Source organism: Lynx rufus, unplaced genomic scaffold (genome assembly GCF_022079265.1).
Source record: "Lynx rufus isolate CCGP_SWC_20201006 ecotype Redwood Valley unplaced genomic scaffold, mLynRuf1.p SCAF_3, whole genome shotgun sequence".
In the NCBI taxonomy this organism is placed as follows: Eukaryota; Metazoa; Chordata; class Mammalia; order Carnivora; family Felidae; genus Lynx; species Lynx rufus.
In genome coordinates, this window is record NW_025814845.1 from 162,996,716 (window position 1) to 163,021,321 (window position 24,606).

The following is a 24,606-nucleotide window of genomic DNA, read 5'->3' on the forward strand; positions in this document are numbered from 1 at the left end:
GAATACCATCATTTCTGTTGCGGCTGACTGTGAGGCTTATCGAATATAAGGTGTAGTAATGTAGCCTAATATTTTCTGGTTAAGTGCACTTTAATATTTCAAGAGAGTCAGAGTAATTTCCTTTTCAGATCTGCAAGGCATTGCTGGGTCCAAAAAATGCCTTTCTATCAGAAGCCATTCTCTCCTGTTCCCCACTTGAAAAAGAAGTTAAAATATAAATGTGTTATTCCCAGTCACTCTTGCTCCTAGTTCCCTACTTACATACCTGTTTGTTTGTCTGTCTACCCATCTATCTGTCTTCCTGTGTGTCAGATGGTAGCTGGCACCCAGGGTACAGTCGTGGCAGAGAGAAAACACACTGTCTTACATGTGGTGCCAGTTCCACCATCCTTGCCATGTGAGATGCCAGCAAGTCTTGTGGCCTCTCAGGGCCTCGGTTTCCTCATTTGTGAAATGAGGGAGAAAGTGATGACCTCTCTGGTCCCTTCCAGCTCTTAGGCTCAGTGAGGCAGGATGATACATCGATCGTTTTTCTGAAATCCTTAGGAAAATAATTTTATTACAGAAAACTTCAAAATAAGTGATAATGAAAAGGTTAAAAAACTCTCATTGGAGTAAATCTTTTCAGAATGACCCTCCACAGTGGAGGCAAGCAACTTTCCCGCTTGGAATCCTAACACCGAAGACATGGTTTCTCAGGAGTGAAGACAGGAGAGCACGCAAAGGGAAACAGCACGTTTCATATGATGCATCATCATGCTTCTGACTTTTCTGGGAGAGTTCCGTATAGAAGGAAAGGTGGAACAGGTTGTACTTCGCGTGGTGACCGGGGCCACCTCCACGGGGCTGTGGCTGTTGCCACTGACAGACGGCTGTCTGGCTGGTGTTCCAGCTTGGACCTCTACCCCGGACCCTCAACTCCACTGTAACGGCCCGCTGGACCCTCCGCCCGGACACCCGCCAGCACCCATCCTCCCTTCTTCCCGCCTCTCTTCCCACATTCAGACTTTTCATCTGGATTTTCCTAGCTCGTGGATGGGTCTCTTTGTCTCTAGGTATGAAACTCCGTCACATTTCACCCCCCTTTACCTCCTCTATCCCCCTGTTTTCCCTATTTAGCCATTCCCCTCTCTTGTCACTTCCATCCCATCTTCCATCCGAAAAGCCTGCATTCTCACTGTGGCTGCCTTGTTACTCTAATCCGGGCTCTTGTAATCATTTGTTTTTAAACCTCTTTTTATATATTTTGAGAAAGCATGTGAGCGGGGGAGGGGCAGAGAGAGAGGGAGACACAGAATCCAAAGCAGGCTCCAGGCTCTGAGCTGTCAGCACAGAGCCCCATGTGGGGCTCAAACCCATGAATCGCAAGCTCATGACCTGAACTGAAGTTGGACATTTAACCAATTGAGCCACCCAGTTGCCCCTATAATTATTTTTAAACGGGCCTCCTCCCTCAGCCCTTCCCTCTGTAAAGTCGCTATCCATTGCCTCTAAATTAAGCTTTATAAAGCAGAACTTGAGTAAGATCACCTCTGCAACAGCTTTGCCTGGCATTATGTATAGAACCACCCTCAGGGGAGCCCACACAGCTTCCAGACACTTCTTCCAGCCACCTGTCCCATGCCGGGCCCACCCTCCTCCTCCCGCCTCAGCACTTAGCACCTCCCGCTTCTGACTTTGGAGTCTTCTGGTTTATTTTTTCCCCTTAATTTGCTCCCGTGTACACCTGACCTGTAGACCCCCTACTTCTAAGGCAACTTCTCTAATCTCGTATTTTCATCCAAAAGTAGTATTTTCTTCCTCTCATAATACTCTACTGGGATCAATCCCATGGCATTTTATCGCTTTCTGCCTCGTATGATGGTTCCTTGTGTACATGTCTAATTTCCCGCACTAGACTGTGAGCTTAAGGGCAAGAATTATGCCTTGTTCATCTGCGTATTCCTCCTGGTGCAAACACAGTGCCTCGTACTTAGGCGCTAAATAAACATTTATTAAAGCAAAGCAATGGTGGTGGTTTTTTTGACAGTATTTTAAATGCTGATAAAATGAGTGTGTGTGGTGTGCCCCATGAAAATGTGCATGGAGCTAATGCGTACAGGGACAGGTACTGAGGAAAGCTGCCGCTCCCCTTCTCTTGCAGTGAGCCACCGCACATGGTCACAGTGTGTCATCATCCCAAATCGCAGCAGGCAGAGCTAGTTGGGCCTCTCCAGATGAGTTATCCAGAAGCATTTCTCGAATGGGGGAGTATTTCAGGGTGTATGGAACTGGAAGGACCAGGTAGTCCTGATTCAGCCTGCTTGCAAGGAAAACTTACCTCACGGAAGGCCTGAGGTGGGCTGGCTCCCGCACACCTCCCGGGGCTCAGCCAGCTCTCTTCACTGTGAGGGAAGTCACAGCATGACTCCTAAGATACCTGACGCCTTGCTCTTGTCAAGCTAAGGTTGTTTTCCCTCTGGTAAGGCATTAACATTATGACTGAAGGGGGTTCCTGGAGAAATGGTAAACTCTGTATTTGCCTCAGTTATTTGTCAGTGGGCTGCAGGTTATGATGAAATTTAATTTTACCTGTCATTTCCTTCTTGCCTTTGTTCCCCACATCACTATGGAGGGGTGATGTTGAGGCTCCAGGAAACTGAGTCGATAGGTTTCTGGAGGTGGCTGTTGATAAAATTGCCTTTTAAATCTTGTAATTTACCAAGCAAGATATTTGTAAACTGGGACTCATGTCCTGTAAGACTGTGATCCCTATCAGTTGGCCATTTGTTTTCTTTCCTCTCCTTTGTCCTGGGGCAGCCAGAAGTGCCTGAGGAGTTATCACACACATCCCACCTGGCAGGGGGGACGGGGCAGTGTGCTAGCCTGCACTTTGTCCTTAGCCCACCCCTTGCTCCCTCATTATCTAATTGTGTATGTCAAAACACTGCCGTTGACAAAAGATGCCATTATCTTGCTGGCTTTCCTTTGCCAGCAAAGAATGCCATCCAAAGTGCGGGCTGTGAGGACAGCTGGCCTCACTCCCAGCTAGTGGTGAGCACACGGCTTCCCAGTGTCCCATTACCATTTTGGGTTCTGGTGGAATTCTGTCCTATTGGAGCTTTCTGTATAGAAATCAGTTCTGTGGGTTTCCCACCTTTTATGGCTGTTCTTAAATTTGCTGTGGTTTGTAGCCACGCCCTTCTACTTCGATACAGGAGGTAGTTTTCCTTCTGATATTTGAACTCCAAAGGTGGTTCAGCTTGTGAACTGGTCCCTCCGTCTAAAATCCGGCCTGTGTCAGCTCTGCACAGGGACAGTTTGTATCAGTTTAACATATCCCAGGTGATGCCCGTCCCAGGTCAAAGAGAAAGCCAGCTAATGAAGAGCTGAGGGCAGACTAATACTACTGCAGTGGGGGCTGGTGTGAACGGAAATCGTTTCCTGGAAAAAAAGTCTGGAGACTTTAAAGGCTGGGTGTGTGGGAAAGCCACCGAGGGCATGATGGGGTCGGTCTGTGTGACTGGATTTGAGTTGGCGCTTCTCCTTGTGATGGGAGGTGGTGGTGCCAAGTGCAAAGTGCCCGCCTAAGTGAGGCCCTTTTTCTCCTGGATATTTACATTTCAGAGACCGCTCTGGGTGGTAGTTTTACATCTCAAAGGGCAGCGGAAGGATTTATAATTGCCAGCTTTCTAAAAATAACTGCTCTGGGGAGGGGGGTTTTTCAGAGACCTGTTCATCACCTAGTTTTGGCTGGAACATGTTTTGGCTGCAGCTTTCTCAGGCAGACATTTTAAGGGGGGCCTACGTTACCCTGGGTCCATGGACTTATGGACCAGCTGCTAGAAGCTGTCCTGGAGTTGGGTTTGGATGACTCCTCATGTGCCAGAGGTCTGTAGCCTCCTCCTGGCCCCTGCCTTGTCTGCAAACTTGATCTGTTTCGTTTTACTCTATGGCATTTCCCCTGCAATTCTTCACACAGGAGGGGCACCACTGAATTATAAAAGATGATTGGTTCTTTTTTATACCTACAGATTTGGGTATCAGAAAGTCTTGTTTTCATGTATACTGCCCCCAAACACTGATCTGAGGAAGGATTATAAAACCAAAAGGTAAGAGTGTTTAATTTGAAAGCTGTTTTGGGTCCAACACACTCCTCGATAAAAACAGGATGGTTTATATATTTGTAATCAACTTATGTTAAATTGGCAAAAACTTTTAAAACGAGCTGGGAGGAATATTTTCTGAAAGCAGATGTCTATTAAACCACTTTACTGATTTTAATACAGTTGACCTGTAGCAGGATTCTTGCACAGGGAGTCGTGACACGGAGGTTTTTCTTTCCAGGAAGCAACTTTACTCCTGCCAGCACCATTCAGTTGGGTTCCTACCCAAAGAACTGAGTCCCGAACACCACATGGCATAGTTTTTATGTATTTTTTACTTCTTTGTCTCCCATATTTGGTAACACAAAAACATATAGTCTGATTAAGTGGTCTCATGTTACAAGGCCCCCGAGGGATGTGGTCAAGTACTAGAATAGCAAGGTTGTCTTGAGGTGTTTTTTTTTTTCTTTCTTTAGGGAGGGGACCCTACCACAGACCCTTGAACAACAAAGGTTTGAAAAGCACGGGTCCATTTATACATGGACTTTTTACAGCACAGTACTGTAAATGTATTTTTTTATGATTTCCTTAATAACATTTTCTTTAGCCTCTTTTATCTTAGAGAGCGAGCGAGAGAGAGCGTGTGCAAGCAAGGGTGAACAGGGGAGGGGCAGAGAGAGAGGGAGAGAAAGAATCCCAAGCAGGCTCCCAGATGCAGGGCTTGAACTTACGAACCATGAGACAGATTATGATCTAGGCTGAAATCAAGAGTCAGACGCTTAACAGACTGAGCCACCCAGGCGCCCCTCTAGCATACTTTTAAGAATATAGTATGTAGTACATATAATATACAAAATACGTGCTAACGGTTTATGTTATCAGTAAGGCTTCTAGTCAACAGTTAGGCTATTAGATAAGTTTTGGAGGAGTCAAAAGTTGTATGTGGATTTCGACTGTGCAGTGAGTGGGGGGCATGCCAGCACCCTCAGGAGCCCCTACATCGATCAAGGGTCAACTGTGTATCTAAAATTTTTAATGCACATAACTGAATAACTTCTTAGCCTTTCATTCTTAGCCCCTAGAAACAATATTTGTCTGATGTTTACCTGACATACTTCAGGACAGCAAAAGAAGGAGATAAACCTGAGAGCTAACACTGCCGAGCACTTGGGACAGTTGTTCATCCACAGATTTCACAAGAGGTAACACTTCTTCACAGCTGTGAGGGGAGTGCCTGAGGCACAGAGTTAGCCTGTCCCAGTGTGGGGGGTGGGGGGGTTGGGGAAGGGCAGGAAAGGGCTGGGAGTCAGGGGCTAGGTGAAGGGAGGAGGTGCCTCACCCCCCCACTGGCTGCTCCTTCACTGGAAGTTTACTCAGGTTCATTTTGGCACAAAAGTTTTCGGTATTAAAACTTCCTGAATGAAAAGGTCTGAAAAGTATTTTGATATGTAATACCTACCAGAGCCTACTACGGAAAAGAAAACCTTGAGGTCATGAATACTATCCCTTTAAGTAAAGTACACTCTTGTTCAGAATCTCACAAGAACTGAAATAAATTTTTAAAAGCCCCAAATTTAGAATGACTTTTATTTACAAAACAGGTTCTTTTGTTTTACAAAACTTACAAAAATGACTTAAAAATAGAAACAGCTTCTCAGGCTCTTGGGAACTACTTTTAAGCAACAAGGAGTCAGAACTCAGATGGTTTTCTTCTTTCTAAGAGTTGTAACAGCAACATTTATGAATGCTTTATCGCTTCACAAAAAAATCACACGGCTCTGAGCTGCCTTCCTCTGGTGGAAAGGGCTCTGGTCAGGCCAGAGTCTGAAGGAGCAAGATCTTCTCGTTGATGCAGAACCTGTGTAGCACCACCATCAAGTTCTCGCCACAGCGGGACACCTGACGCTCCATGGCCAGGCGGAAGTCCTCCTTCACGCCCTTGGTGATGCCCCGAGTGACCGTGTGGTGCCTGAGGGCAGCGACAGGGAAACAGGTGGACACCACAGTTAGTGCCGGCATCACCGGTCAGTGTTTCTGGGGCAGGAGTAAAACCTGACTGAAATCTACGTATAAGTAAAACATTTAAAAAAGGAAGAAAAGCCCTAACCAAACACCCCCCCCTGCCCATTCCTTCTCAGAAAGTTAAAACTAGACAGACATTTCCCCATTCCATTAAAGTCTCTTTTAAACACCCAAACATCCAGTAAAGTGCCACCCGCTTTGCTTCTGAACTCTTGCAGGTCTGATGCTAACGCATCCCTGTGCGGACTTGTGCACAGTTCTGTTACTCTGGGCCGCCTGGGTCCAGTCCATGTGGCCACACAGCTCCCGTCCGGACAGGCCAGCCGAGTGCGGAGGCAGCAGCAGGGAGAAGGGAGAGCAGAATGAGCCAGTCACCACACTGAGCTCGGGCCTGGGGCGCTGTGATAAGGCTCAGAGAGGCCAGGGGCTTGTACACAGCCACTGTGGTTCCAAGCGGGTCTCTCTCCCGGTGATGCCAGAACAGGACAGCTCTGCTAAGTGCTGAGCCCACCCAGACTCGGTCTGTGTGAGAAGCAGCGGGAGGAGCTGGAGGTCCCAAGACAAGAGTCTGGCAGGGGTGGGAAGAGAGAAGCAAAACCGCCGAAGAACAGCCAGTGGCCTGCAAAAGCCTACTGGGGACCAGATGCGGTCCACGCGCTCAGGAGGCGTGCACCTTTGTGGGAGGCTCAGTGGGAGCGCACGCAAAGTGTCTAGCTACGCCCGGAAGTTGTGCTGCAGAGAAGGAGCTCACAAAGGAAATCCCACGAAATCCCAGAAAACTTAAGGCACCAAAATGAAGAAAGGAAAAGAAAACTCTAGCAAAACTCAATGGGTTCAGTTAAGAGGAGAGGAGTTTTAACTACCAGGTGAGTAATGTAGTAGGTGTAGACCAATAGAAGGCACCTCCATTCCCCGTGTCTCTACTGCCTCACTTCCCTCAGACACGCTAACAGGGATTTCAACTTAGCTTTTTATATACAGGCCAAAATAAAACTGTTGAAACCACTCTAAAATGTTCCTGATTTTTTAAAACTTGTATTATCATATAAAATAAAATACAACAGAAGTCAAAAAGTTACAATGCAACAGAAGTAAAAACAAAACTAGGCTCTGTCAGGCTAGCAAAGATATTACAGGACACTCTACAATGCCCATGGGCATTTTAAAGAACTATACAGTAATACAGCAGCAGTGCCATGGAGAAAACACAGGGTCCTTTGTGGACATTTTCAGTGAAGCTGGCTGGTTCACTCAGTATTAAGGGCACAGTGTCAGTGAGGCTGAGGCCATGAGTCACACTGGGAATAGACATGGACCCATTTCAGCAGCCCTGAGATCCTCTTTTCTGCATCTCAGACTGCAACCCCAAATGGGAGCCAACCCACTGACCACCCGGAAGTTATTGGTATTTGCAGACAGCAAACTAACAGACAGGCTTTGAAAGCTCAAAGCAAATTCTTCCCTTAACACCAGTAAAAATATAATAAAATGTGTATCCTGCTGATGGCTCAATGGCATTGTTTCTACATATAAAGCAGTGCAACTCAATTATATTTCTATCAGAGTCTCTATTCCTCTGGTAAGTTTGGATGAAGATGAGAATTAGTTAGCTTTTGTAGTTTAAGGGCCAGATAAATCAGCTAATAAAGGCAGCATTCCAAATATTTTCAATTTAGAAAGGGAAGGTCTGAAAATCAGTATCAGTGGCAGGGAAATAGTGTGCTAAGGCCCAGTTAGACCAGAACATCAACACTGGTCACTAAGATGAAAAATCCACAAATAAAAATTTATTTAAAATAAGCTTCAGCATCCTTACATATTTATGAATGAATGCCTTATGTTTTATCAAAAGAGATAACACAGTCTAGTGCCTAACCTAATGTGCACTTTAACACAGTTTTTTAATATAACTTCCATTTTTTTCCAGATCCATAATGATTTTTAAATTGAACACAAAAACACTGGCAACTTATGGAAAAAAATAAGAAATGTTACAATATTACAACCAGATGGTTTGCCAAGGAATGCAGAACAAATTAAAAAAATAAATAAAGCATGAAAAAGAGCACTGAGGCACAGAGAGCTGAAAACCATGGGCAGTACAACATGTGGACAAAACGCACACTATGAGCAGGTGTTTTCCACTTGGTACCTGTCAGCAGTCTGTATGCTGGGCTGAAGCACAGGTAAGAATTCCTGCTGCAGTAACCCCATGGGAGGGCTAGAAGGCCTTTAAAAAACAGCAAACAGCAGCATTCAAACACCCACACCGACTCACCCTGCACTGCAAAAACAACACGCCAGAGAAAATGCACAAGACTGGAACAGACTATGCAGAAACCCTTGAACTTCCAGAGGGCCCCTGGCAACGGTGGTGACTTGGGGGAGGACGGGAGAAGCTAGCAGCCTTCTCCCTGCACCTGCTGCTGGGGCATGTCCAGAGCATCTTGTTCCGGGGCCCCAAGCTCAGCCCACTCAACATCTGGTGTAAAAGCCACCGAGGAAGAGGATGGCGGGATGCAACTGAACAGCAGTGGGGCTAACACGTGAGAAGACACATTTCAAATCCAGCCTCCTTCACTCTCCACTCTGCTCAGGCCCCCGCCAATCCCATTGATAAACCTGGGGATTGCTGGTAACCATCGTTGCCAGGACTGAAGCCTCCAACTGAAGAGGCACTTCCAAGAGGCCTAGAGGGGCTGGCAACGTGTTTGATAAACAAAGGTTGAGCCTGAATTTCAAAAAGTATTGAGAAAAGGAATAGATGGGGGCAAAAAAAGTCTGGGACCCATGGCTTTGCAGAATTTCATAACAAAGATTTAGTGCACAGGACACTGTTTTTCCATTTTCATCTAGTCTAATGCCAACTAAGAGACTGCAAATATCAGCATAGAAATAGTTCTCTATTTTAAAATATGTAACGACAGAATGTCTATGTAATGAATAAAGAGCTTATTCCTTCTGTTGGTCAGGCCCCGGGTGCCCTCAGCATCGGTACTGTCCCCACTTGGCATCTGAGCAGGCCAGGATGGACTCACAACCTTACCCAAGGGGAGGGCTGTATACTGCTCTCAACACCTCTGCTACTCAGCTGGAGGCACCCCCCAAAGATCTGCGATGGCTTCAGAGAATTTGTTTGGAACCCAAAGGGAAAAGGAATATAGATAGTTTTACTCAAGATTCAAATCCTAGCCCCCTTAGACGAGCTCTCTGGCTTTCACAGCATGCGTCTCCTGATGTAGTTTATGGGTAATTTGAAATGCAGGTTTCAAATGAACTTTGAGATTCACCCAGCAAAGACTGGGCAAATTCCTACAAGAAATACAGCTAAGTAACAATCCCTATTCCTGCTTCCATGATGATAGAACAGCAGGCTTACCAAGAGGCTTAATGGTCTTCGACAGGGAGTTAGAAGAAATTGAAGTTTATAGTGACCAAGGTGGGGGAGCACGGAATTATCTCTCAAAGCCTAGACACGCATGCTGCGCATCCCTACCTTACTCTAAACAACCCTTTACAATGAGATCATCTGGGCGCTGAAAAGCCCCTGCTTTCGCTCCTTGTCCTAGGGGTTTCTGCAGGTAACCAGGTCACTGTTCAGCACCATACAAACTGCCTACAGAAGAAAGGTTCAGTATAATGAAATCTGAGATCCAACTGTTGATTTTTTAACAGCCCGTTCCCTCACATCTCCACAAATGGTTAAGCATTATCTGAAGTGAGAGATCACCTGTAAGTATAACCCTAAGTAAATGGAGTTGATGCTACTAAGGCTGTCTCCAGATTACGGTGATTTGGATGGTGAGTGTTACTGTGAATTAACTAAAAAGCTATTAATAATAGATATGTTTTGTATATCCAGCCTCAAAACCTAGGAATCTTTTAAGCCCACAAAAGGGGTTACCTAAGCTCCTATATCAAAAAAGTCATCTTTATTCTCAAACACTGTTAAGAGTATTTTAATGATGCAATTATTTTCCCCATAATTCTTAGTTGTAGTCTTGCAGAAGAGAATGGAGAGAGGAAGAGGAGCATGTCCAGACCGGCTCGCCTAAGCATCCTACTGTATAAAGGTCTTGTGTTTTTAAAAAAGAGCATTTTGTTCTGTTATTTTAGATATTTAGAATATTTATTAATAATATTTACAAGATGAAGGACAAAAACCCCATTTAATCTCCTCTCATTCTTTAGAATGGATTCCACAAGACCCTTTTCTCAACAGGAGTAATGTTTGCTATGCCCCAAATTACTGAGGTGATACATATCCAGAATGAGCATCTCATACTTCCCTCTCAACATCTCTAAGGCTCTACAAATATAGAACAAGATGTGAATTTTTGCTCTCGATAACTGAAAACTTGTTCATGTCACAATTGAAAGAAAAAGGAAAATGTTTTCAGCCTTAGTAACACTCCCTTCTCACTCAGGGCTCAGTCTCTTGCAGTGACTCTGACAATGACTCACAGCCATGCTGAGTATGCAGGACGCAAAGGAGGAAGTATGAAAATAAAACTACACGTGGCATTTACAGCACAGAGGATATATTATCCAAACTACAATGAGTATTGAAGGATAGAAGCAAGATTTATGAGCTATTTAAAAATCATAAATGGTCACTAACTTTATCTAGGGGTGGGAGGGCATGCCTGAGACCAGGCACCCCACCATTATTTCTTGGGGCAGGTGTGTTTTGCGTGGGGGCACTAGACCCAGCTACTGACCCTTGTGCAATGTAAGCAATTACTGCTTAGAAAGGCTTCAAATAAACACTGAAATCCAAGTATAGTTTCTAAATAAAGTCTGTAGTTTTCCCTAATCCAATACAACTTTAATTACACATGACTCTTCTTAATTAAAAACATTCTATGTCTAACCAGAAATTTATAGGGTTACCCTGTCAATTTTGGAAAGGAAAAGATAATCATGAATGAGACTTCTGTTTAGTGAAAAGGTTTCAAAAGTGACAGAGGTACCCCAATTTGAACAACGTTTTACTGGAAATGTACTTAAGGAAACACCAAGTTTCAGAAGGTACCCAGAATCAACTCTACTCTCAAAAACAGAGACCAGGTTTGGATTCCTTTCTATTACATTTCTGAAAGACACAGGAACTTATAAATACTTCCTACAAGCACACAAAAGGTGAGCACTTAGCACAGAAGAGCAAGACAGCATGCTTACTTGATCAGCATTCCTTGATTGGGTAGTAATTCCAGATGGATTTTCCCACCTTCTTGAGTTCTTAAGTAGGCGAATTCCTCCAGCATATCGATATCTGCAGGCCAGATTCAGGTTAACCACATGTAGAAACAAGGTGCCCTGCTCTCTGAGATGTGGAACAGGCTTGCAGTGACTGCGTAACTTGCCCATGGCCAGCCCGCTAACTAGAGTCAGTACTGGAACCCGGGTCTGTCTTGTTGCCAAATTAGTGATTCTTATACTAACCAAACCACCTCATTAAGATAAATTTATTTCTCATACAGATGCTAATAAAGACATTCTGTATGGTCATAACAGCAAAACCTGTTTTTGTTTTTGTTTTTTAAGTAGGCTTCACGCTCAGCACGGAGCCCCACGTAGGGCTTGAACTCACAATCCTGAGATGAAGACCTGGGCTGAAATCAACAGTGGGACGCTTAACTAACTGAGCCACCCAGGCACCCCAGCAAAATCTTTTGTTTTCTTAGTAAGAAATGAAAGTGGCAGTGGTGTTGTATCCCCGAAAATAGTTAAGAAATCCTGCTCTAGGCGCTTGGACAAAGACAGCACATTCCTCACACCACAGGTGGTCTTTCCCTAGGAAGAGTATGAAATACAACACTTCCTCCCTATTGTCAAAAACAACTGCTGGGCTACACGCATGTTTGGTGGGGACTCAGTGGCAGCTGTAACAGCTGTGACATGGTGCTCTAACAGCTGACCCCGGGGGGGAGGGGGGGGGGACAGTCAGGGCCCTAAGAGAGGCCCCAGGAGGCCCTCTGCCAGTAGATGAAGGCCAATGAACTGCTATATTCTATGGCCTCACAGCCAATCTGGGCCTGTCAGGAACTTGAAGGCTATTAATTTAGGCATCTTGGGTATCTTCCCAGAAGTCGCTGCAAGTGGAAAATGTACTTGGGCTACTAATATTCCTGATTCATTGCATCACCTCTGTGAAGCCTTTTATGACTCTCATGAGACCAACTGCCACAGTCCCATTTTTAATCACCATTCTGTCTTTCTTTCCCCCAGAGAAAACCATTATTTCTACCTAGAATGGTTGATTTCTTGTACCATGTGTTCATTCTATAAAAAAAAAAGTCAGAATTTCTTATGCTTAAATAAGAAAAAGGATACTTGTAACATAATTGAAAAAATTCTCATATTGGAAATTTCCTTGTTGGCAAATCTTATTGACAGCTTTCAAGAAGAGATTCTCTCCCCGTGGCCACTCTTGCTGAAGCAAGACGATCACATGCCCCAGTGCCATGTCGTCCCTGCTATCTGTGAAAGCTCGCAGCTGCAAGACAAGGATTTGTGCAGACACAGAAGGAAAAGGAAATCATGGGGTGATCTTAAATATATCAAATATCATTTCCTTAAAAAATGCTGCTATATGGGGCACCTGGGTGGGTCAGTTGGTAGAGTGTCTGACTTTGGCTCAGGTCATGATCTTGTAGTTTGTGGGTTTGAGCCCCGCACTGGGTTCTGTGCTGACAGCTCAGAGGCTGCAGCCTGCTTTGGATTCTGTGTCTCCCTCTCTCTCTGCCCCTCCCCTGCTTGCACTCTGTCTCTCTCTCAAAATAAAGATTAAAAAAAAATGCTGCTGTATGAAAATGTGTGATATCAAGAACAAAACAGAATACCTGCTTGCTATGCAAACATCACAACTGCCTTCTGATGGGAGTGGGTCCTAACCAAAGAAACCTCGGTTCCCTCTGTGCTGTGAACAAGGTCTCTGGCAGCGCACTCCGTGAGCATTGTGATGGGAGCTGGAAGCTTTGACTTTGGGAAAAGGGCAACAGAAGTTGAGTCGTTCTGTATATCAGAGGAATTTGGGGATTTCTTTTAAGGGGACGGTTGTGGGCCAGGGTGGGCAAGAAGCCTTGTAGGAGAGGAGGGTGTGAGGAGAACATGGACTGGGGAGAAGAAAGGCACTGAGCAACAAAGAAGGAAGCAGGAGTGTGAACTGGAGAAACGGCAAAAGAACTTTTTGTTCTAAATGAGCAACGAGGCTTCAAATCACACTTCAAATGGTTTCTGTCTCCCCAGGTGATTCTGACCATGAGTTAAGTCTGGGAATTATGGCCCTAAAGCAGAGACCCAATACCGCTGTTCTCCTGCTCACAAGCCTTGGTGAAATACAGGCCGAGGCTCCGCTCCACCTGCAGCCACAGGCCTGGCGTTCTTCTGACAATCTTTAAACTGGCCCAGTGGTCATCTGGTGGTGGTCATCCTAATGCCTGGAATGCTTTTACCCCCCACATCTTTAGGATAATAAACTCACATCCCTCTACGAACCCAATGGCATTTGTATTCTCTTCTTCTAGCCAATACATTCTGACATACGTTAATGCATATTTACTGAACATCACTATGGGCAAGGATATTTGCATAACTGTCCCACTATTCTTTGTAAACTGCTCAAGGATGGGGGTCATTTCCTACTCATTAGTGCCTAGTACAGTTCACAACTAGTATTTGTCAATTCCTAGCTCATGACATCTCCCCACTACACCAAGTCACTCTAGATCATCACAGCAATGTTCCAAATTAAATTTCTTTAATGCCAATCAACTTTCAGCTTACCTTAAAACAAGCTAACATTAAATGCAGGCAGTACGGCATGATGGCCTTACTGGTACAAGGCAGAAGCTTCAGGTCTGAACCTAATAAAAAGTCCACAATATGTTTGTTATTATTGAAGAAAACAGCTTTGAAAAGCAAATGTTTAAGACTTTTTCCAGAAAAAAAGATAAGCAACAGTCACATGACTTCAAATATAGTTAAACCATGATTATATGTAGTGATGATGAAATTGGTTTTTTGAAGGGTCTCTGGATTTCACTTATCAATCTTCTTTCCTAACCCTGCTTAAATACTTTTTATAAAACATTTCAAATGTATAGAAAATTACACAAAGAATATTACAAATACCACTGTGATCAACACTCAGCTCTATAAAATGTTAACATTTTGCTTTAAAGATTTTATATAAAATATCACAAATTCAGTTGAAGCCTCCTGTGTACCTTATCAGACCATGTCCTCTTCCATCACCCTAATGTAACTATTATCCTGAATGTGATGTTTTTCATTTCTATGCAACAACAAAGAAGAAAGTTTTGCAAGTTCTCAGTTTACTAAATAAATGGCATCATATTATATGCATCCTTCTGAAAACGGTTTTTGGTACTAATACCTATAGTTCTAGCTGACAGTTTTTACTCTTTATGTATTATTCTGCTATTTACATATGCCACAATTCATTTATCCATTCTTTTATGGGGGACACTGAGCTATCCAATTTTTCACTATTACAAACAATGCTGAAATAAACATTCTTATATACATTTTCTTGTGCACTTGTGGAAAAAAAAGTTCAGGCAATAATTTTCCAACCAAGACCTTAATCCCTTCCTTTATGGTGTATGCTCTTTATATCCTAAATCCTTCTCTACCCTGAGGACAAAAGTAGCAAGAAATAATGGAGATGTTATGCACACATATTTACACATGTTTATGTATCTAAAACAAAAGGTTCATTGAACAAAAGGTTCAATTTAGCCTTTGTACAGGAGATGCACTCATTTTAATCATACTATTAGACTCTACGTCATGAAAAAAGAAAACATCTGGTTGAAATTCATGACCCAGTGGGTAAGGACCCAAGTTGGAAAGGCACTGATCTAAGAAATTTAACTAGAAGAGGTATACAACTAGGTAATGAGATGTTCAACTGCAACAGCTAAATTGGTCTCCAAAGTGTTGGTGTGAGTTTATATACCTTCCAGAAGCAGACAGGCAATGTGTGTCTTCATATCCTGGTAACCAGGGTTGCTACTCTCTAATCCCTGCATTCTGATGTGTGTGAAATGGTAGCTTACTGTTTTAATCTGAAGTCCCCATATTGCTAATAGGTTAAAAGTTTTCTTTTTTTTTTTTTTTAAAGTTGAACCTATGAACCCACAAGATCATGACCCGAGCCAAAATCAACGGTCGGATGTTTAAATGACTGAGCCACTGAGGGGCTCTGAGCGTTTTTTCAAATAGTTTGTGGCCATTTGGATTTCTGCTTCTGTGAATCTGTTCGTATTCTTTGCCTGTTTTTCTGTGAGGGGTTGGTTGGTTGTTTCTCACTGGTTTGAAGGAGCTGACACTATCTTTCATTGGTATTTTAATTTTACTGGGACTAAATTTATGTTGTATGCTTTCTGTAGCCTAAATCCTTCTCCACCTAGAAGGCACAAAGAATCTTTTCTGTATTTTCTTCTAGAAGTTTAGAAGTTTTAGTTTCCATTTTTAAATCTTAAAATTTAAAGAATTTTTGTGTAGTGTGAAGAAGGGATCACATTTCTGTTGTTTTTACATTTGGATCAATTATCCCAGCACCACTGATTAGATAAATTCACTCTTCCTCCACTTAATTGCAGTACCACGTGCTTCTCGGTTCTCTATTCCATCAGTCAATTTCTATGCCAATACTACACTATCTTTATTACTATAGTTTAAAATAAGTCTTGATGTCAGCTAGGTCCAGTCTTACCCACTAGACCTGCTTCTGTTTCACAGAGATACTTAATTTTCAAGGAGTCTGGGCTATTTCTTTCTTTCTTTTTTTTAAGTCTCCCAAGTACCTTAGAGAGCGTCAATAATGATCAAAACTGTCATGCTTTTGTCTTCTAGGAAATTTTTAGTGCCTTAATAAATCTACCTACTAGTTGCAAAGACCTTTTCTTATAAAAAATGTTATTGTTTTAACTTTTCCATTTAGTCTCAGCCCCATCTCAGCTTTCCTTTCTCCAGAGAATTACTCTGGTGTCTTCACTAAAAATCACCTGACCATATTTGTGTGGGTCTCTCTGGGTTCTCCATTCTTCTGCCCATACTGTTTGGATAACTGTAGCTTTACTTAAAAGTCTTGCTATCAGGGGGCGCCTGGGTGGCTCAGTCAGTTGAGTGGCTGACTTTAGCTCAGGTCATGATCTCACAGCTCATGAGTTTGAGCCCCACATTGGGCTCTGTGCTGACAGCTCAGAGCCTGGGGCCTGCTTTGCATTCCGTGTCTCCCTCTCTCTCTGCCCCTCTCTTGCTCGCACTCTTTCTCTCTCTCAAAAATAAACAAACATTAAAAAAAAAAAAAGTCTTGCTATCAGGTAGGGTAAGTTGCCCAGTTTTGTTAGTCTTTTTCAAAACTGTTTTGGCTATTCTAGGTTGCACTTCTATATAGATTTTAGAATCAAGCTTGTCTGGGGGCACCTAGGTGGCTCAGTCAGTTGAGCATCTAGCTCTTGGTTTTGGCTCAGGTCATGATCTCATGGTTCTTAAGTTCAAGCTCCGCGTCAGGCTCTGTGCTAACAGTGCAGAGCCTACTTGGAATTCTCTCTCTCTCTGCCCCTCCCCTTCTCTCAAAATAAAGAAATAAAAAAAAAAAAAGTCTGATGGGATTTTAATTGGGATTGCATTGAATCTGTACACACATTTGAGGAGGACCAGAACCCTAAAACATTGGAGTCTTCTGATCTATGAACATGACTTTGCATACTTTTCAATACATTTATCCCTAAGTATTTTATGTTTTTTGATATTATTCTATTTGGAGATTCCTTAGACTTTTCTTTTTTTTGTTTTGTTTTAAGTTTAGCTATTTTGAGAGAGAGAGAGAGAGAGAGAGAGATCACACACGTGAGTAGGAGAGTGGCAGAGAGGGAGAGACAGAATCCCAAGCAGGCTCTGTGCTATTAGTGCAAGGCCTGATTCAGGGCTCAGTCTCACCAACTTAAGATCACGACCTGAGCCGAAATCTAGAGTCAGACACTTAACTGACTGAGCCACCCAGGCACCCCCCTTAGGTTTTTCTAACATAGCCACATACGTTGCTGCAAATAAAGGCAGTCATATCTGTGAATGAAGATAACTATTTTTCAACCTTTATACCTTTCCTTTTCTGCCTATTGTACTGGCTAGAATCTCTAGTATGTTTAATTGAAGTGGTAAGAGGAGATAGATACTCTTATTAAATTGTTGCTGATCTTGGGGAAAGCATTTGATATTTCATAGTTAAGTATGATGTTGAGAAACATGTTTCTAGTTTGCTAAGATTTTTTAATAATCATGAATAAATGCAAACATAACTGCATAAATGCATATAGATGCATTTCTATCTGCATCTATTAAGAAAATTATGATTTTTCTCCTTTAATATATTAAAGTGGTAATATTACAGGGACTGATTTTCCTATGTTAAACCACTTTTGCATTTCCAGTATACTTGGATATGTATTACCCTTCTTATATACTGCTGTATTCTATTTGCTAAGACTTTGAGGATTTTAGAATCTATGTTTATGATGGATACTGGCCTTTAATGTTCTCTTCTGGTAATGCTCTTACACGATTTTGCTGTTAGGGTTATGTTGGCCTTAAAAACTGAATTGGGAAGTGTTCTCTTTTACTCTATTTTCTCAAAGAGTATGTGTAAGATTGGTGTTACTTCTTCCTAAGTGCTTGACAGAATTCATCAGTGAAGCCAATTCATCAGTGAAGCCATTCAGATCTGCAGTCTTGTGGGAAGGTTTTTGATAACAAATATAATTTCTTTGATAGATGCAGGAACATTTACATTTTCTATTTCATCTGTGTCAGTTTTGATTAGTTGTGTTTTTCAAGGAATTTTTCCATTTCATTAAGTTGTTGAATTTATTGGCATAAAGTCATTAATAATTTATTCTCCTAGTGTCCTTTTGATTTCAGTAGGATCTATAGTGACATTCCTGCTATTGGTAATTTGTGCTTTATTCCTGATCAATCTTGTTAGGAGTTTATCAATTTTATTTTTTTTTTCAAAAAACCCAACTTTTAGCTTCATTAATTTCCTCTATTTCATTTTCTATTACATTGATTTCTACCATTACAATTATTTCCTGTCTTCTATTTTCTTTGGGTTTAACTTGCTTATCTTTTTCTAACTTCTTTTTTTTTTTTATTTAAGTTTATTTATTTTTGAGAGAGAGAGAGAGAGAGAGAGAGAGAGAGAATGAGAACACAAGTGGGGGAGGGGCAGAGAGAGAGAATCCCAAGCAGGCTCTGTTCTGTCAATGCAGAACCTGATGTGGGGCTCTAACTCACAAACGGTAAGATTATGACCTGAGCTGAAATCAAAAGTTGGACGCTTAACTGTCTGAGCCACCCAAGCGCCCCTCTTTTTCTAATTTCTAAGTATTACAACTAAATTTACATAGTTTTACAATCAATGTGCTACTTGAGGTGAAGCTCAAAATAGCCTACAAGCAATATGCCAGGAAACACTTCTTAACGAATCATCTGCAAATTTTCCGAGAATTGATAAAGATAGGAAAAGGAATTATCAGATATTCTTCAGAGATAACAAACTCAGGAAGTGAAGAGAATTTTGGAAGAAAGACAGATTTGCAGCTGCTTATGAAATCAGTGCCAAGGACAAGCTTGGCAAGGGATTAACTTTTTCTATAGTCTGTCAAACCCTGCAGATCATGTATCATCTCATCAGGAATTGTAAAGAATTTTCCAGCCTTGGGTAAAGCCATTTTTACAAAATAAGAATAAAACTTGTCACTGTACCTTTTCTAAACTTGGGCTTTATTTTTGAGGGTTCTTCCTGTGATTTGCCTCCATCTTGAATGGGGAGTACCATGTAGCACATCAAATCAAGGACTTTTTCACATGTCATCTAAAGAAGATCAGATGAAAAGGTACTAATCTGAAATTTTCTCACTGGAAGTAAATCAACATAACAACTAACATACTTATAGCATACAACAGGGCAACGTGTGTACATGTAGGTCTACAGTGCGGCCTCAAATTTTTAAATTTTTTTTTAAAGTTTTATTTTTATTTCTGAGAGAGAGAAAGAGCACAAGTGGGGCAGGGTCAGAGAGAGAGAGAGAGACAGAATCTGAAGCAGGCTCCAGGCTCTGAGCTGTCAGCACAGAGCCTGATGCAGAGTTCGAACTCACAAACCACAAGATCATGACCTGAGCTGAAGTCAGACGCTTAACTGACTGAGCAACCCAGGCACCCCTCAAGACTATTTATGGGACCATCACTGTTTGCTCAACAGCAAACGTAGAAAAAGTAAGATTAAATATAGGTACTAGACTTTTGAGGGAATAATAACTCCTTCTTTGCTGTTAAAACAAAAGAACAAAAATTAAAAATTAGTCAAGTATTACCTAAACTACCTATGTGTTTAACAGCACAGTGGCATCCAAAGGAAGAATATCCCAGTCTTAAAGACATTTACTACCTCAATGAAGAGAAAAGTCAACAAAATGGGACACAGAGTAGTGGATTAAATGGTATGATCTAGAGCATAATTTAAAATGAAGGAGAAATATATATAAGCTAAACTAGCTGGAAACAGTTTATGTAGGAAGGTTACCTTCACCAAGTCTTAAAGGGGGGCAATGATTTGAAATGTGGAAAAGAGAAAAAAGCAGTTTCAGAGGAGAGAAAGATGTGGGGAAGGGCTGGGTATTGTTTAAGTGAAAGGAGGGCGTGGTTTAGGAAATACACAAAACTGGTCAGAAGCTGCACTGGTGCTGAGGGAAGCCTCAAGTGCCACACTGAGCAGGCTGGTCTCAATCCACAGACAGTAAGCCATCACCTACGGTCTACCTGTCCGATTCTAATGTTAACAACTAGATTCCATTTAGGGAGCATGTTCTATGTGTCAGGCACAACCCTCTCATTATCCTCATTCTACAGATGAGGAAGTGCAGTGTTAAACCCATGCCTCTTAACCTTTTTCATGTCTTGGCACATTCAGAAAATATCTGTAAGGCTGCTCAGAGCTGGCAGTACTAACCTGGAGGCTCCAGCTGCCTTAAGCCACTAACTAAAAGGGTCAGTATCTTGGCACATCCAGAACTCACCCATGGCCACAAGGGTGTGAAGCTCTAGCTTCAAGAGCTCAACAGCTCGGTAGTTAAAAACTTGAACACTGGAATTAGAAAGCTTGGTGAGGTAACTTGGCCCAGGTTACAGAGCTGGCAAGTGGGAAGGCCAGGATGTGTACTCCAGAGACATATGCTACCATCCTTCAATGCCCACCTCCAGCCAATCTTTTTTGTAAATCCCTCCTTGACTACATGGACCCTGGTGAAAACTCCCTTCCCTGAATGCCTACTGTGCATATGTCAGGGGCATACCACTTAATATCTGACTTTTAACTGTCTTATATAAATACTTGCACTTTTCTCTGTAACTCAAATTATATGTCCTGAATGCAGGGATCCCACATTCCCCACACTCTGCTTATATTTTCCACCCCAGCACGTGGCTCAACTCTGGGCACTTTGGAAGTCAATATTTCAATTAAGTGGAATGATGACAGCAACAGGAAGCAACGACCGTTAACGTAGAGATAAAAAAAAAATTACAGGCAAAAAACTCAGTTCAGAGCCATTGATTAGGATGGTAGCAAAGGAAATAAAAGGCACTACACCAAAGACATTAGCTTCATGCTGGAAGAATCAAAAAGATTAGCTAGAGTAAGAGGCAACCACAATCTGAGAGTTTCGCATCTACGGGCCAGAGAACGAGGGAAACTCACATCTGGATGTGATAGGTCTGAGCTGAAGACAGACAGCTGAAGGCAGCTGAGATTCAGGAATAAGTTATAAACCAAAGAGGTAGGCCTAACTGCGATCAGCTTTAATGGAAGTCCTCAAAGAGAATGAATTTGCCTACCTTACTTAAATCTACCCGTTTTATATTCCCTAATATAATGCTGAACAGCAGTGCCTTGTGTAACTGTCTAATTCTGTATGATATATGAATATCTATGTGAGTAAATAATATGTTTATTGTAAATCTCAGAAGGAATTTACTAAAACTTACAATTAGGTACCTAATAATTACATAAATGATGGCAGAAAAGTATTTTCAATTTTCAATGCACATACTTTACATACTAATTGTTTCTTCCTACATGATGAATTATAAATTGTGTTTCAAAGTTTAAGTTTAAAAACCTAATTTGGGGTTACTAATCACAAAGTAATCAACTTAACATATAGAGAGATGAGAAGAAATCAGAGCTTGTGTGTTAAGTTGTGGTCCTGAATTTATACAGTACCCATGTTTATATAAAGAATGTGTTTATCACTCAGTTCAAACATTTATTAAGTATCAAAGCTGTGCAAACCACTGTGGCAGGTGTTATGAGGGACTCAAATGTAAAGAACAGGGTCCCCACTCTGTGGTAGCAGGGGCTCACAATCATGAAGGAAACAGACCTGGAATACCCCATGAGGTATAATCATCATGTAAAAAGCAAATTTGAGGCTCAGATAAGCTATGGAAATCCTCCCTTTCCTACTTAGTATATGCCTCTTCTGTCAGAGTACAATAGGACTGATTCTGCTCTAAAGGGATTCCAGATAAGAAAGTAAAGAAAAAAAAAATCATCCTCCAATAAAATGGAATCTGAAAAGTACTGAAGTCTATTTCAGGAAAGCTGTAAGTAAACAGAAAATGGAGTAAAACAAAATCATCAAGATTTTCATCAGCAGATTAGTTGATTAAAATCTAGGCAGAAAGACCCTTTTTCAAATAAACATGCGCTGTATTAAAAGCCCACTATAGGAAAAAGAGGAAGCCCCAGGGAAGCTTAGTGAATGAGGGTCCCCGTGCAAGGCACACACTACTCACTCTGTACTCTCCTAGAGCGAAGTGGCAAGTCGCTAGCTGGATGAGTGCTCGCTGATGCTCCAGGGTCCCCTGTCCCGTGATCTGTGGCTGAGGAAGTGATCCCTGGAGAGCTGCTAAATGATGCAGGCTGGCTATTGCTTTTTTATATTGACCCTAAAAAAGACATAACAGCGAGGAGGTGAAAAACACTGCCATTTAAATAAATCTCCAGAGTTAATTAAGCAAGCAGCAAGCAACTCCAAATAAGGTAGCTCTGCTTGATCATCAGAGGAGGAAAGAGGAGACTTAGCAATAATCAAACCAACTTACTTAAAGAAAGATGGGGGGTTCTCAATGGAGGTACTTTACACATACAAAGAGTTTTCTCTCTGGTCTTAATTCCTTTTTTTTTTTTTTTTAATGTTTATTTATTTTGAGAGAGCGAGATAGTGCGTGAGCAGGGGAGGGGCAGAGAGAGGGAGACACAGAATCTGAAGCAGACTCCAGGTTCCGAGCTGCCAGCACAGAGCCCGACGCGGGGCTTGAGCTCATGAACCACGAGATCATGACCCGAGCCAAAGTCAGACCCTTAACCGACCGAGCCACCCAGGTGCCTCCCCACCGCCCACTGCTTTCAGTTTATTTAATGATTTTTTAGTACCCTCTACACTCAAAGTGGGGATTGAACTCATGACTCCAAGATCCAGAATCACATGCTCTACTGACTGGGTCAGCCAGGCACCCTTGGTCTTAATTCTTAATACTAAATAAAATAACACCAACTTTTGGATAACGTACATTTTGGATATACCATTTCTTATAAATATTTTACTACTAATACCATCTCTCCTTTACGTAGGATGGAAGCAGCACCCTGTCCATTTCAACAATGGAGGCTTGGGGCGCCTGGGTGGCGCAGTCGGTTAAGCGTCCGACTTCAGCCAGGTCATGATCTCGCGGTCTGTGAGTTCGAGCCCCGCGTCGGGCTCTGGGCTGATGGCTCAGAGCCTGGAGCCTGTTTCCGATTCTGTGTCTCCTTCTCTCTCTGCCCCTCCCCCGTTCATGCTCTGTCTCTCTCTGTCCCAAAAATAAATAAACGTTGAAAAAAAAAATTAAAAAAAAAAAAAAAAAAGATTGTTAAAAAAAACAATGGAGGCTGGGAGCTCTGTACCCCCTTAGGGAATTTGCTCTCTCCCTTCCAGGCATAAGGAGAGCCAGGCAGAAGGCCTCCATCACAGTGCAGACAAGGAGGGGTGGGAAGTATTCATTTTTTATTGAAAAGTAAAAATCTTACTTTTACAGAGGGTGGACATCACAAAAGTAACACAGAAGATGCAGCCTTGTCATTTTGGGGTTATTTTGAAATGAAAGACACAACATGTCTTCAGAGCATGACTAGTCTACAGAAGAAACACGCACACCTCGCATGCTACAGTCGGTTCACAGTAATAGTCATTCTATACAAACACAGGAACTTAAATCATACATCACATTACCTGATAGATGATCATATCAGTGAGGAAGATTCTTAACCAAAGCCAAGTATCTGTCTTCCATGCCAAACAAATTCTTGTAAATTCTGAGAATTCAGAAGAAAATTTACCAAAAACATGTTAACAGAGAAGCAGAAAACAAAACAAACCCAGCAAAACAACAGAGAAAAACTACCAAAAAATGGATAGCAACTATAGACTTCGATTTCTAAAACAATGGTCTAGAATTTCGGGTGCCTGAGTGGCTCAGTCAGTTGAGCTTCTGACTTCCCCTCAAGTCATGATCTCACAGCTGGTGAGTTCAAGCCGCTCCTCGGGCTCTGTGCTGACAGCTCAGAGCCTGGAGCCTGCTTCAGATTCTGTGTCCCACTCTCTCTTTGTCCCTCCCCCAATCACGTTCTGTTTCTCTCTCTCTCAAAAATAAACAAACAAAAAAACAATGGCCTATAATTTCAATTAGACAGTGAAGTTAGAATATAATACACAAGCAGTATTTTCACTAGGCACCAACAATTATTAAGCACATACAATGTCCCAAGAGCTGTTCAAAATACAGTTCACATATTATCTCATTTATCTTGTAAATAACTTTGCTCACCTCAGAAAAAGGTATTGTTTTATTTTCACCCAGTTAAGATAACAAAGATATAACACTAAGAGTTCTACTCATTTTTTAAAAAGTCAATTTACAAATAAAGAAAAATCCCCTCCAAAGGTCAAGGTACATACATGTTTATAATTCTAGAGGCAACCGAAGAAACCAAGTGATGCTATATTTACTCAGAAAAAATGAAAATGACATGACACATCTGATCATGGGTTCTGTACAGGTATGTGATGCAAGTGGGCCAAGGGATGAAGGTCCACTGGCCAGAAGGAAAGTAAAGAGCCTTGGTTCCAAATTACAGTAAAAATACATTGGTTAGCAAAGTGCTACTGATTTCTAAGTAATGTTGAAATACTTTTTAAAAAACACGTCTATTTGTTTGACACAGAGAAAAAGAGCACATGCATATGTTGGGGAGGGACAGGGAGACAGTGAGAGAATTCCAAGCAGACTCCATGCTGTCAGTGCAGAGCCCAGTTTGGGGCTTGAACTCAGGAACCATGAGATCATGACCTGGGAATAAATCAAA

At 42.1% G+C, this 24,606-nt stretch overlaps 1 protein-coding gene across 3 annotated transcripts in view; it reads right to left on the reverse strand.

The window, feature by feature from the left end:
- Window positions 1-5,634: 5,634 nt before the first annotated feature.
- Window positions 5,635-24,606, reverse strand: part of INTS10 (integrator complex subunit 10) — a 32,363-nt gene continuing 13,391 nt past the window's right edge. The window contains exons 11-18 of one of the 3 annotated variants that reach the window (XM_047091147.1): window positions 23,474-23,556; window positions 21,999-22,151; window positions 18,906-19,014; window positions 13,896-13,975; window positions 12,444-12,606; window positions 11,289-11,382; window positions 8,260-8,337; window positions 5,635-6,054 (exon numbers count right to left, since the gene is read on the reverse strand). In XM_047091147.1, coding sequence (XP_046947103.1) covers window positions 5,898-6,054; window positions 8,260-8,337; window positions 11,289-11,382; window positions 12,444-12,606; window positions 13,896-13,975; window positions 18,906-19,014; window positions 21,999-22,151; window positions 23,474-23,556 — 917 coding nt within the window. In that variant the 3' untranslated portion in view covers window positions 5,635-5,897. Of the gene's footprint in view, window positions 6,055-8,259; window positions 8,338-11,288; window positions 11,383-12,443; window positions 12,607-12,885; window positions 13,092-13,895; window positions 13,976-18,905; window positions 19,015-21,998; window positions 22,152-23,473; window positions 23,557-24,606 lie in introns of those variants that run through there. The other 2 variants (XM_047091148.1, XM_047091150.1) reach the window with 2 other exon arrangements.